This window comes from Colobus angolensis, unplaced genomic scaffold, assembly GCF_000951035.1.
Source record: "Colobus angolensis palliatus isolate OR3802 unplaced genomic scaffold, Cang.pa_1.0 Scaffold58, whole genome shotgun sequence".
NCBI classification, from domain to species: domain Eukaryota; kingdom Metazoa; phylum Chordata; class Mammalia; order Primates; family Cercopithecidae; genus Colobus; species Colobus angolensis.
The window spans coordinates 343,762-356,841 of record NW_012119376.1 but is presented as its reverse complement, the minus strand read 5'-3'; the positions used below and the strand labels follow the sequence as shown (position 1 = coordinate 356,841).

Here is a 13,080-nt window from a genome sequence, read left to right as displayed (position 1 = left end):
GTGATCCACCCGTCTCGGCCTCCCAAAGTGCTGGGATTACAGGCTTGAGCCACCGCGCCCGGCCTGCTAGTTTCCTTTATAGTTCCGTTTTCAAAGTACTAAATTAGTCATGATCATGAAACATTGGAAAGTGAAATTTCAACCTTTTTTGGAAACAAAGGCCTATAATAGTATTTTGGGTGTTTCCAAAGTCATTATTTAAGTTAAATACTTTTCACTATGGATGGTAGATTACTTGGTTTAGTCTTAGTAATTAGTGCTATTGCCATATTTATTTATTTTTAATCTCAAAGGAGCATTCTTTCTCGATGGATACTTAAACATTATGAATTTGTAGTGATTTTCATTTTTTAAACATTATACATTAAATATTGAGTGTTTATTAAATATGTGAGTATTATTTAGTATTTTATTACATGTATTGCAAGATTATGTTAGACCTTTTGTCATTAAAAATGAAAACTCTAGCTGTAAAAACATAAATTCTTATTAGGGATGATATGATATAATTCATTTAAAAATTGCAGTCAGTTTTTAAACCAGCAGTTAATTATAGCAGCTATAAAAATAAAGATACCACCAGGCTTTTAATAGCTTTCAAATCCTTTTAAAAAACAGATAATCTTATTTGTCATATGAGTTCCAATCATATTCCTATCTTCTGACAGATGGTTTATATTCTTATAAATGTTATTCTTATAACACTATAAAGATCTAATTGAGGCAGTTCCTTTTTTGTATTCATTTGACTGTTTTCCTTGCATCATTTAAAATTTTTGCTTTTTTTCTACATCTTTTTGTAACTTAGTTCTATATTCAAATATAATGGTTATTTTAATAAACAAGCCAAATTCACATGTTTCTTGTCTTCCCTAATACTTGTAAGATTCTCCCATTCTTGGTACCTTGCTTTGTCCTTATTCTTTCTGTCCTATGAATAAAGTAGAGTAATAGTTACCACCTAATGTGATAACATGTCATATAATGATTCCTTTCAGTATTCGTGGAACACTCAGAGAGAATTATGCTCTTTCCCTATTATTTTAGATAAAGACATTTTTCATGTTTTAAAAAATTTCCATTATGTCGCAGAGTGGTATCTAACTTTTAAAAAGTCTTTTGTATTGAATTTCTACATAATTTTTTATGATGAGGGAAGATAATAATCTTTAGTTTCAATAGTTTTGAATTTAATGAAGAAAAAACTTACTGGTCTATTATTAAGCAGTCTTTAGCATTGTAGATTACGTAGTTTCACTTAAAAATACATATTAAAATAATTATTAGAAATTATTTATTTTGAGAAATATTTATTCAGGATATCCAAAGCAAATATATAACTTTCTGCTTAATTGGGCATTTTTTCCTCAATATTTTTAAATAATATATTCTTTTAGGCTGAAAGGAGAAAGCAAGCAGGTGATGGAGTACAGGCATCAGCTAGATGAGATTATCTGTTGGTTAACAAAGGCTGAACATGCTATGCAAAAGAGATCGACCACCGAATTGGGAGAAAACCTGCAAGAATTAAGAGTAAGTTGTTTATTGCTCTCTATATGCCTTTGGTGCCCAAACATTATACTTCAGAATCACGTACTGCATGTCTGAAGAAGAAAAGGGAAAAGAAACTTAGCACTTTTTGGTAAATGTGGTGAACTTGAAAGAGGAATGTATTTTATTTTTTTAAAAAGCAGTTATAATTTTGGTCTTGCAGAGCTTAAACTTCACTTACATAAAAAGAACAAACTGTTATGGTGTCAGTATTAGACCAAAGATTTTTAGGATATTGTAAACTGACTTTATCATTTTAAAATACAATAGGTCTATGAAATACAGATTTTTTGTTTTTAGATTTGGAAGACAATTACTGATTATTATCTATAAAGCTGCAAAACTCAACTTTATAGATAATAATCAGTAATTATCGGAGTGACTTGTTGAGGAACAAAGTGCAGCTTGCAATGGGTTTAGCATCGTGGTTGTATTAATCAGATTTTCTTTGTTGGTTTGCAACTAACAAGTATTGTTTATGGTTGTATATGTATATAATCTCTAAAAATTCATACATATGTAGATGTATAAATATATCTAAATATCCATAAATTTTGTATTCATAAATATTTATTTTTTGTGTTAAAAATTAAAATACTTGTTGCAGAACACTCAGCATAATATGCTCACATTTTTATTTTAAAAAAGAAATTGTGGGCTGGATGCTGTGGCTCATGCCTGTAATCCTAGCACTTTGGAAGGCCAAAGCAGGCAGATCACAGGGTCAGGAGATCGAGACCATCCTGGCTAACACGGTGAAACCCCATTTCTACTAAAAAAAAAAAAAAAAAAAAAATTAGCTGTGCTTGGTGGTGGGCACCTGTAGTCCCAGCTATTCGGGACGCTGAGGCAGGAGAATGGCATGAACCCAGGAGGCAGAGGTTGCAGTGAATCAAGATTGTGCCACTGCACTCCAGCTTGGGCGACAGAGCAAGACTATGTCTGTCTCAAAAAAAAAAAAAAAAGAAATTATGAGTGTGTATTCATACATGTACAAACATAAAAGTGTGTGTGAAAGGTTACTTACTAATTCAATCAGAAATTTTGTCCATAAAGGAGTATGATTGAAACATTTTGAGAAAGAAACATTGAATAATGAAAAATATTTTGTGAAACATATATTATGTTTTCTTTTTAAAATGTGACAATATCTAACAAACTTCCTTTTTTATCTAAAATTTTCAATAGTTTCTTTGGGAATGTCTCTTTTGTAAACAATTTGGGGAGAGTTAGAAAAGGTGGGACAGTGTATTAGGATGGAGTAGCAAGGAGGAGATAACAACAGAATGTTAAATTAGCAATGTAAAAATAATATATGATCTGGTTAAGAGACAGTGAGTACCAGAGAGCGCGTTTGTGCCCAGGATTGCAAAAATACACACGGAATGCATGTGCTCACTCCCCTGTTAGTCATCATTTGTTAGCATGAGCTTAAGCTTCTTATAAGTTTCTTTTTCACTTAACAAATTAGAAATTTACATTTATATAATGTCAAAAAGGTTTCTAATACAGTTCTTGAACTTTCCCTTATCTGACTACCTTCTAACCACACCTGTCTTTTAATTTCTCCAGGACTTAACTCAAGAAATGGAAGTACACGCTGAAAAACTCAAATGGCTGAATAGAACTGAATTGGAGATGCTTTCAGATAAAAGTCTGAGTTTACCTGAAAGGGATAAAATTTCAGAAAGCTTAAGGACTGTAAATATGACATGGAATAAGGTGTGTATAAAGTTACTATCACACATATCTCAGATTGATTGATTTTGTTGTCAGAGATGTGGGATCATGTAACTGCTTTACTTTCAAGTATATCCAAATGGGGCAAATTTTACTAAAGCTTACTAATGTTTATATTTTTTATCGGTCATAGACAGAGGCATATATTCTGGAAGAATACTTTTTATTTTATATGGAACTCTTTGGCCTAGGGGGATTCATACATTATATACTACATTAAATAATGAATATATGTTGGAATTAGGTAAGAAAATTCCAGTAATTATATTCTGAAAATGAAGACCTTAAAATAGCATTCTGAGCCGGGTGCATTGGTTCACACCTGTAATCCCAACACTTTGGGAGGCTGAGATGGGTGGGATCACATGAGTCCAGGAATTTGACACCAGCCTGGCCAACACTCTTCTTTAGCAGAGTAGAGTGAAACCCCATCTATACTAAAAATACAAAAATTTGCCAGGCATGGTGGCGCATGCCTGTAATCGCAGCTACTTGGGAGGCTGAGGAATGAGAATTGCCTATACCTGGGAGGTGGAGGTTGCAGTGAGCTGCAGTCACTCCAGTGGACCCCAGCCTGGGTGAGACAGGGAGACCCTGTCTTATAAGACAAACAAACAAACAAGAAAGAAAATAGCATCCTTATTTTGCACATGACTTTTCACACATATATGTTTATTTTCAATGATTTTATTCGTCAAATATATATTTACTAGGTTCCAGTGAAATGTAATGGCATATGACTACAAATACAACTAAGATATTTTTCCCTCCTACCATTATTATTATTTTTTTGCCATTGAACTGTTAAAAGTAGATAAAATCATAGATTTTTTGTTTGTTTGTTTGACCTGGTACATACCATATCAGAGTATGAGGTCTATATAGGACATTAAATGGATTTATCTCTGTCCTTGATTTGGATGGACTCCATATCAGGCATTTTCTCTCTCATCCTCTTTAAATGGTAGCTATTACTCTATAACTAATGATACAGGTGCTTTATTGATCTGGTCTCACTGCCTGTTGAGTCACTGTGATTCACACATGTGTATCTCTGGTCTGGACCTTTCTCCATACTCTAGACTTGCATATACAACTACCTGCTCAACATCTCTCCTTAAATGTCTAGTAGGCACCTCAAACTAACATACACAATCGAGCTCTTGCTATCCCTCTCCCTTCTGTGCCTTCATGTACATCTCCCACCTTAGTCAATGGAAGTTTCATCCTTATTATTACTTAAGTCAGAAACATTGGAGTCAATCCTATGGTATATGAATTCTATCACAAAAAGAAGCAAAGAAAACCCCCAAACCAAACACTATACCTCAGTCACCATTATCAGCTTTGCCTTGAAAGTGCATATCTACTGGATGGATGGTTTATAGGCTAGCCAGATGGCTACATATGAGAAGGCAAATGTAACAGAAGTTTGACAGTTGTAGATGTCAGATGGCACGTAGATGTTTCCACTACAATTCTTTCAACTCTTCTTAGGTCAAAAAATATCATACATTTGACTGCTTCTCATGACCCCCATTGCCACTAACTTTTTTCAAGCCTGCCATTATGTCTTGCCTTGATGACTACAAAGTCTGTCCCACTGATCTCCCCTGCTTCTTCCTTTGCCCTTTGTTATTCTGTTCTAGACAAAGCAGTCAATATGATTGGTTAAAACACAGTTCAGATCAAGTGACTTCTCTGAGCAAAGTCCACCAATGGTTTTCTCTTGCTCAGGGTCAAAGCCAAAGTGCATTTTTGGCTTATAAGACTTCTCATGGCCTGGCGTCATCTGATCTCTCCTACAGTATCCACTGCTCTCTCTCCCCTACATTCCTTTCCAGACATATTAGGTCTTGTGTCCCTTGCCAGAAAGGCTGTCCATATTCAGTCAGAGCACACATATTTATTTAACACGAAGGGTATCTGTGGGTATTCTGCAGAAAAGGGTACAGTGGTTAATTTGGGTACACTATGTCAGACAAAGCTAGAGCTTTTGTTATTGCAGGATTTCATGTAGATTTTAATATAATTCACTTTGGTGAATTATGAATGTCTGCGGCTAAGAATGCTCATTGTGCAGAAAATCTCAACAAACATACTTTGGTTAATTCTAACATGGGATATTTCATTCATTCATACACTCATTCATTCACTCAATAGGTTTTTATTGGAGTCTCACTTTCTGCCAGGTATCATTTTAAGAGATAGGAATGCACTAAAGAGCATGGCATTCCTTCTAACTCAAGGAGCTTATCATGGATGAGACCAGTAGACAAGCAATTCTAACATCCAGGTACTGATGGGCACATAAAGGTGGAGCACCTGCCTGGCTTTGAGGGGTAGCTGTGGAGGATTTTGTTGAAAAGATCACATTCCGGTTAATTTATGAAGGATGAATAAGAATTGGTCGAGTGAAGAATGAGGGAAAGGGCAATGTAGAGAGAAGTGGCAAATGAAAGTGTCTAGAAGAGATAGAGAATGAGCACAGTGTATATATAGGTCCAGGAAGTAGCTCAATGTAGAATGAAAGGCTGAGGGATGTTCTCAGAGATGAGAGCCTGGAGGACTCACTGTGCATCACAAGGAATTTGAGCTCCATGTTGCAAACAGTCTAGCACTTTGAGGGTAGTGGGCAGCTATTGATGGGTTTTAAGCAGAGGAAAGTCATATTTTTGAAACATTGCTATAGTTTTACTACAGAGATAGATGGAGTGATCCTAAGAATTGATACAGAAAAATTAGTTAGAATCTTCAGAAGAGTTTATGAAATGGGTATCAGGGAAGACAGGGAAAAGGAATTCAGATTTGGACATGTCTGAATATCTAGTTCACAGAAAGGGCTGGACTGAAGATATGTTTTAGGCAGTCTTTAGCCTCTCGAAACTCTATTTGATTCCTGAAACCTTTGGAAACCAGGACTCAGGGAGAGCCCAGGGTGAAGGGCTAGAAGAGCAACACGCCTACCCTGGAGGATATTGGTATTTGATGGATGGGCAGAGGAAAAGGAGCTGGTGAAGGAAATTGAGGAGAGCCAGCCAGAGAGGCAGGAGGAAAGCCAGAATTGCAGAGTGATAACAGAATTCCAGGGAGGGGGAGTGGACAGCATTAACTGATACACATGGGTCAGGACAGCTAAGGACTGGTTGGTGTTTTTGATAGCAGTGTCAGCAGAGTTAGGGGCTCAAACAAGATTGCAGTGGAGAGTGAATGTACAGCCAGAAGTTTAGGTGGTTAGGGGAAGAAGAGTGGCAGAGCTGCCATTCAGAATAACACCTCCTCTTTTGAACTACAATCATCTTTATTTATATAGTATTTTTCTCTTTCTGTTTGTCCTGATGCGGTAGATTTGCAGAGAAGTGCCTACCACCCTGAAGGAGTGCATCCAGGAGCCCAGTTCTGTTTCACAGACAAGGATTGCTGGTGAGATATAGTTTATCTTTAACAAAAGTTTTAAAAAAATCAATATAGTAAAATTTTGTGATATGAGCCTCATATATGAATTAGAAAGACTTAATTAGTAACATTGTGCCATTTTCTTTATTTAATCTACTTTCAATGATTTGAAGAAAACATCTTCTTAAACCCAAGACACATTTGGCTGCCCAGTATGGGCAAGGCATTTGTTCTCATGGTAGGTAAGGCTGGCCTTTCTCTGGACTCCAGGGCTACCTGGGCATCCACAGGTCCTGCTGCAGGGAAGATGAGAGGCTAGGTGCAAAAACTGGGGACTAGTTTTCAGGGTCCATCCAGCTTTGCAGGAAATCAGCTATAACTTGCTGTGTTAATGTGAGCTTGGTTAGGATATGTAATTAGACCTTGATTGTGACTGAGAACAAAAGGCTTAGATATCCTGGGAAGCAGGTGGGAGATGGGGATTTAGAAGCATTCTCCATGCTAGGAGACAAATACTTCTCACTTGAATGTGGAGAAAGAAGAATGTTTTCCACTATTTCCTTCTCTCTTTATCCAGATTAGATAGCAGGCTGCTGCCCCATAGCCACTGTCGCCACTGCCTTGTAGATTTTTTGAACCATCATGCCCTGCTCTTCCTCTGTTGAGTCACGTGGCAAAACCCCAAATATGACTAACTAACTGTCCACTCACACCCTGCCAGCTGCTTCTGCTGATTCTTTTTATTGCTCCTCCCTGCTTTTTTCTTCTCCCTCCTCCTTCTCCTCCTCCTTGACTTCCATGTCCACCTTCTGCTTTCTATCTCTTCCCTCCTCCTCCACCTCTACCTCTTCTGCCTCTTTTTTTTTTTTTTTCCGGTCCTATTTATTTCTCTTATTCCTCTTATTTTTCTTTTCTTCTTCTCCTCCTCCTTCCCCTCAAGTTTTGGAAAAAGTGATGAGAGACAAGATTTTTTGTTTTTTTTCATTTTTTGAGATTGCAAGCTAATTGAGGGCCATGTTTGTGTTCTTTATTACTTGTCTTTCTGGAAATTTGCACAAAAAATACCTGGGGGCCTGATCAAGTTTCTTGATTAATATTCAGAACACTTGAGTTGACATTTGGGTACTGCTGCTTTGCAAATACAAACTCAACTTCATAATCATAGGGAACGGATTTGATGCATTTTATAAAATCGTCATGGGTTATCTTTCTTTTTAAAACTTCATTATGGTAAAAGAGCAGGGAAATTTGAATACATATTTAGAAGTATAAAAAGCTAACAGCGAAGCTACAACTTCCATTAGGTGGATGGCTCATTTTTAACAAGTTATTTGTTCTTGGGACGGGCCTGAGACCTGAAGCTAATCTTAGTATGTCTCTCTCCTCCTACACAATGTTTTAATGCAGTTCCTTCTTCTTTTTAACATTATATTTAGAAAATAAAATTAACTATTTTAAAGTGAACAATTTAGTGACATTTAATGCATTCAAAATGTTGTACAACCACTATTTCTATCTAGTTCCAAAATATTTCTATCACTCCAAAGTAAAACCTCTTACTCATTAAGCAGTTTCTTGTCATTCCCTCCTACTCCCAGCCCCTGGCAACTACCAATCTGCATTCTGTCTCCATGGATTTATCTATTCTGGATATTTCATATAAATGGAATCGTACGATGCTTCTTTCACTTAGCATAATGTTTTTGAGGTTCATCCTTGCCAACACCTTGCTGACTGTACTCATTTCAGAGCTATGACTATCTATCTCAAATAAGCACTCAGCACTAATAGACAGTCCTACCATACTTTCTTCTGAGTACTCCTTGGTACTCATTTCTCAACTAATGACCTCATCTCATTTTTAATGAGAAAAAATTAAAAAGTTTTTTTTTTTTTCCAGATAAAATATTTTTCGTTTTCCCACCGGAGAATCCATCAAACTACCTGAAGCTGTACTCATACACTCTACATACTTCCTTCCTGTTCAGAGAAAGGGTTATTATCTCTTTTCCTTTCTAAGACAAACTCCTCCACTTATGCATAGGATCCCACCTTCTCTGGGCTGCTTACATATCCTCTTTCTCTAATGCTCTACTGGATCATCCTTATTGCCATACCTTTTGATGCATGTAGTTCTAATTTACTCATTTAAACTGATGTACAATATTACATAACATTGGATATACTACAATCCTGTAAATTCTCTTCTGTACCTATGCTTACCAGTCCCAGAACTGTAGACATTGTTTTTTTTTTTTTTTAACTGTAGATGATTCACCTAGTCCTTAGGCCAATAAACTTGGAGTCAACCTCAGCTCTTCTCTGGAATTAATATTCAAGCCATCAGCAAGTAGCATCATTTCCATGTTCCATTCTACCTAGTTCCATGGTCTTGAACACCCTCATCTTTCTATCTAGATTATTGGAATATACCCCTAACTCATAATCCTGATTCTATTCTTGCCTCGGTACTTCTCCATGACCTATTCCTCTGATAACAGATAGAGTGATGCTTTCTAAACATAAGTTTGATTGTGTCGCTTCTTTGATCACAGTCTTTTAATCACTTCCATCCACATAAACGAGTTCCAAAGTCTGGTCTTGGTCCAGAACACCATGCATATCTGCCTGTCTCTCTAATCACATTTCTTATCACTTTTCCCTCTGTTCATTCTGTTTCAAATATGCTGGTCTTCTTGCTGTTTCAAACATGCCAGGAACATATGCATTTCTGTTCTTTGTGCTTGCCATTCTTCTTGTCTTCCCCAAATGTTCTTCTCTCAGATATTTTCATGTTTCACATACTCACTTCCTTTAGTTCTTCTTCAAATATCCCTTTCCAGGATAGCCCTTTTTTACCCACAGTATCTCAGATACACCCTGTCTCTCTTTGTCTTCTTGTGTTGATTTTATTTCATAACACACATCCATTTTCACTATAGAATGCAAGCTCTGGCCGGGCGTGGTGGCTCACGCCTGTAATCCCAGCACTTTGGGAGGCTGAAGCGGGTGGATCACCTGAGGTCAGGAGTTCGAGACCAGCCTGGCCAACATGGTGAAAGTCTGTTTCTACTAAAAATACAAAAATTAGCCGGGCCTGGTGGCGGGTGCCTGTAATCCCAGCTACTTGGGTGGCTGAGTCTGGGGAATCGCTTGAACCCAGGAGGTGGAGGTTGCAGTGAGCCGAGATCGCACCATTGCACTTCAGCCCGAACTTTGTCTTGCACACTCCCATGCCTGCAGCATCTAGAATAGTACCTTACACATAATAGGTTCTTGATAGGTATTTGGTGAATTAAAACAATGAATTTTTTTTAAACTACAAAAAAAGTTAAAAGTGAAGATTGGGCAGAAGGATGTGTGAGGTATTCTGTAGGGTGTGTATCTATTGACGGAATCACTGGGTTATAGCGTATGGGTGCCTTCTACTTCAGTAGCTGCCATTAGGATGCTGTCTAGATTACTTGACCCAGTTTACACTGACACTGGCTGTGTGTGTTGGGTTCTTATTGTTCTACAGCATTACCAGCACCTCAACACTTTGTTCTCAGGACCCCTTTACACTTGTAAAAATTATTGAGGACTCTCAAAGAGCTTTTGTTTTTGTGAGTGATATCTATCAATATTTACCTAACTAGAAAACATTTCCATTAATTCATTTATTAAGTTCTTTAATAATAATAATAAAGCTATTATATGTTAACAAAAATAGCATGTTTTGTAACATATTAGCATAAGATACTGGGCACAGGGGATCATGTCTATAATCCCAGGAGTTTGGGAGGCTGAGGCAGGAGGATCACTTCAGCCCAGGAGTTTGAGACCAGCCTGGGTAACATAGGGAGACCCTGTTTCTACAAAAAATTAAAAAAAAAATTAGCCAGGCTTGGTGATGCAGGCCTATAGTTCCAACTACTCAGGAGGCAGCAGTGGGAGGATCACTTGAACCCAGGAGGTTGAGGCTGCAGTGAGCTGTTTTCATGCCTCTGCATCCCAGCCTGGGTGACAGAGTGAGCCCCTATCTCAAAGAAAAAACAAACAAACAAACAAACAAAAAACCAACTCTATTTTCTAAAACAAACAAAAACCTGGAAAAGCTACAGTTTTATATTTTTTGAAATCTCTTAAATGTCTAGCTTAATAGAACACACCTGTATTCTTATTTCTGCTTCTGCATTTGGTCTCTTGTGGTATCACCTGTTATGTAGACTTAGATAAAACACACTGTACACTTGGGAGAGAATGAGCTTAAAAAGGCAAATAATATGCTGATGGGAATAGTGTAGGCATCTCGACCCTTGGAAGGGTCTCTAGAAACCTGGAGCTTCTCAGATGTCACTTTGCTGATGGTGGTCATTGGATATAGGGTATTTCCTTTTAATTTGTACTATCTCAGTTATAGATGAGGTTGGACATTTATTTCACATTTTTATGTTTATTGCCTTTTAAATTTCCTCTTTTGTGGATTGTCTTTAGACGATTTTTTAAGTTTTAGAAAAAGTATTTTGGTTATCAGTTCTTGGTGTGGAATGTGTATTGCAAATACCATCTCCTTTCTTGTTTTGAAGGCTTTTAAAATCTTTACTTATGGTGCTCTTTGGAATTCTTAAGCATTAATAGTTTATTAATAGCTTCCCTTTTTTTTGAGTTTTGTTTGAGAGCTACTTCAGTCCTCTGAAGTAATAGAAATATTCCATATTGTTAACTAACAATTTTGTTTTTCATATTTGGGTCCTTAATCCAGTAAGAATTAATTTTTCTATGGTGCATGTGAGGTTAAAATCAGTCCCATCATTTCCCTGCTGCAGCCGTGAGTCACCACTTTATTGAACAGTAAATTCTTCTTCATTGATCTGTAATTCAGTCTCTGCAAAGGTCAGATTTCTCTGCCACCTGCACACTGTGACTCTTCTCTTCTGTTGGTCTCTTTAAATGTCTCAATCCATAATATACTGAGTTAATAATTATTAGCTAAATAATATAACTTAGTATCTGGGAGGGCATATTCCTCTACCAAAAAAAAAAATTTGACTGTTTTTTGTCCTTTTCTCTTCTATATTAATTTTATAACCAGAAATTTCAATTAATGATTTTGTTAAGTTACACTCAAACCTGTTGGGATTTGTATTAGGATTGTGCTGGATTTACAGATTGGCTCTACATATTAGAAAATTATTTAAGCCTCATCTAATATATCATACCTGAAGTCAGTTACAGATGGTTTTAGTTGCTAATTCAACTACTTATTGTATCAAAACCAATCAATGTGGCAATGGATATTAAATACATACTTTTTTTGTATTTCCTGACTCAGTAATTCTACTTGGGAAATCTATGCTAAGATAGGGATCAGAAATGTGCAACATACTCTACACAAAAAGATATTCCTTCCAAGTTTTTTTAAAATTAAAATAAAATTTCAGGAGCAATCTAAATATCAAAGGGTTAAATAAAAGTGAATATGGGTATAGGTTATTACGTAGGTATTCGCAATTGTGTTTAATAAGAATAAAATATGCTCACATTATAAAGTTAAATGAAAAAAGAATAAAAATTTTGAATAAGCTGGCTTTATAATTAAAATCATCTTGCCAAAATAAAATAATACTTCCAATTCTCCCACATTTCTATTTTTAGTTTTTCTCAGTGTCAGTGTTGATTACGTTCTAGAATGTTGCAAAACTATTTCGTTAGCTTGATAGCTACCAAAGACATCCGGATATTACAGGTAATGCCATAGCCATTTCAGTATGAAAAAATAACCTCTTAGAATTTTTTTACTTAAACTAAATTTTATTTAAATACACATACACATGTCACCGTGACACCACCATAATTAAAACATCCTGTTGATTGATTTCTCTTTTGCTACGTTTTTATTTCAGCTCATCCTAGTGTCCAAAAGGTGGTGCTAGTATCATCTGCGTCAGATATTCCTGTTCAGTCTCATCGTACTTCAGAAATTTCAATTCCTGCTGATCTTGATAAAACTATAACAGAACTAGCCGACTGGCTGGTATTAATCGACCAGATGCTGAAGTCCAACATTGTTACTGTCGGGGATGTAGAAGAGATCAATAAGACCGTTTCCCGAATGAAAGTAGGTGCATAGTGTAAAGGCTTATCATGGAAACACCACAACCCAGAGGTAGACCAGATCTGTTTGAATCCCTTTTGTTTATCCTAAACTATGAGAGAATGAGGTTTAAAAAATTCTGTATCTATCAAACAACCATCCAGGGCTAACTACAAAGCATAGAGCCTTTCTTGCATTTATACTGTTGTGATATGACTTAAACTAAAGACCTAGTGCATTTTTAAAATCTAAAACTGATACATAAAGCTAGACACATTAGTATAAACATAAGCTGGTGTTAACATTTCATGCCTATT

General features: G+C 36.4%; 1 protein-coding gene across 1 annotated transcript in view; it reads left to right on the top strand.

The window, feature by feature from the left end:
- UTRN (utrophin) overlaps positions 1-13,080 on the top strand; it is a 608,259-nt gene that overhangs the window by 264,831 nt on the left and 330,348 nt on the right. The window contains exons 44-47 of the mRNA XM_011962010.1: positions 1,398-1,533; positions 3,124-3,273; positions 6,639-6,714; positions 12,573-12,787. Of these exons, the coding sequence (XP_011817400.1) occupies positions 1,398-1,533; positions 3,124-3,273; positions 6,639-6,714; positions 12,573-12,787 (577 nt within the window). The remainder of the gene's footprint in view (positions 1-1,397; positions 1,534-3,123; positions 3,274-6,638; positions 6,715-12,572; positions 12,788-13,080) is intronic.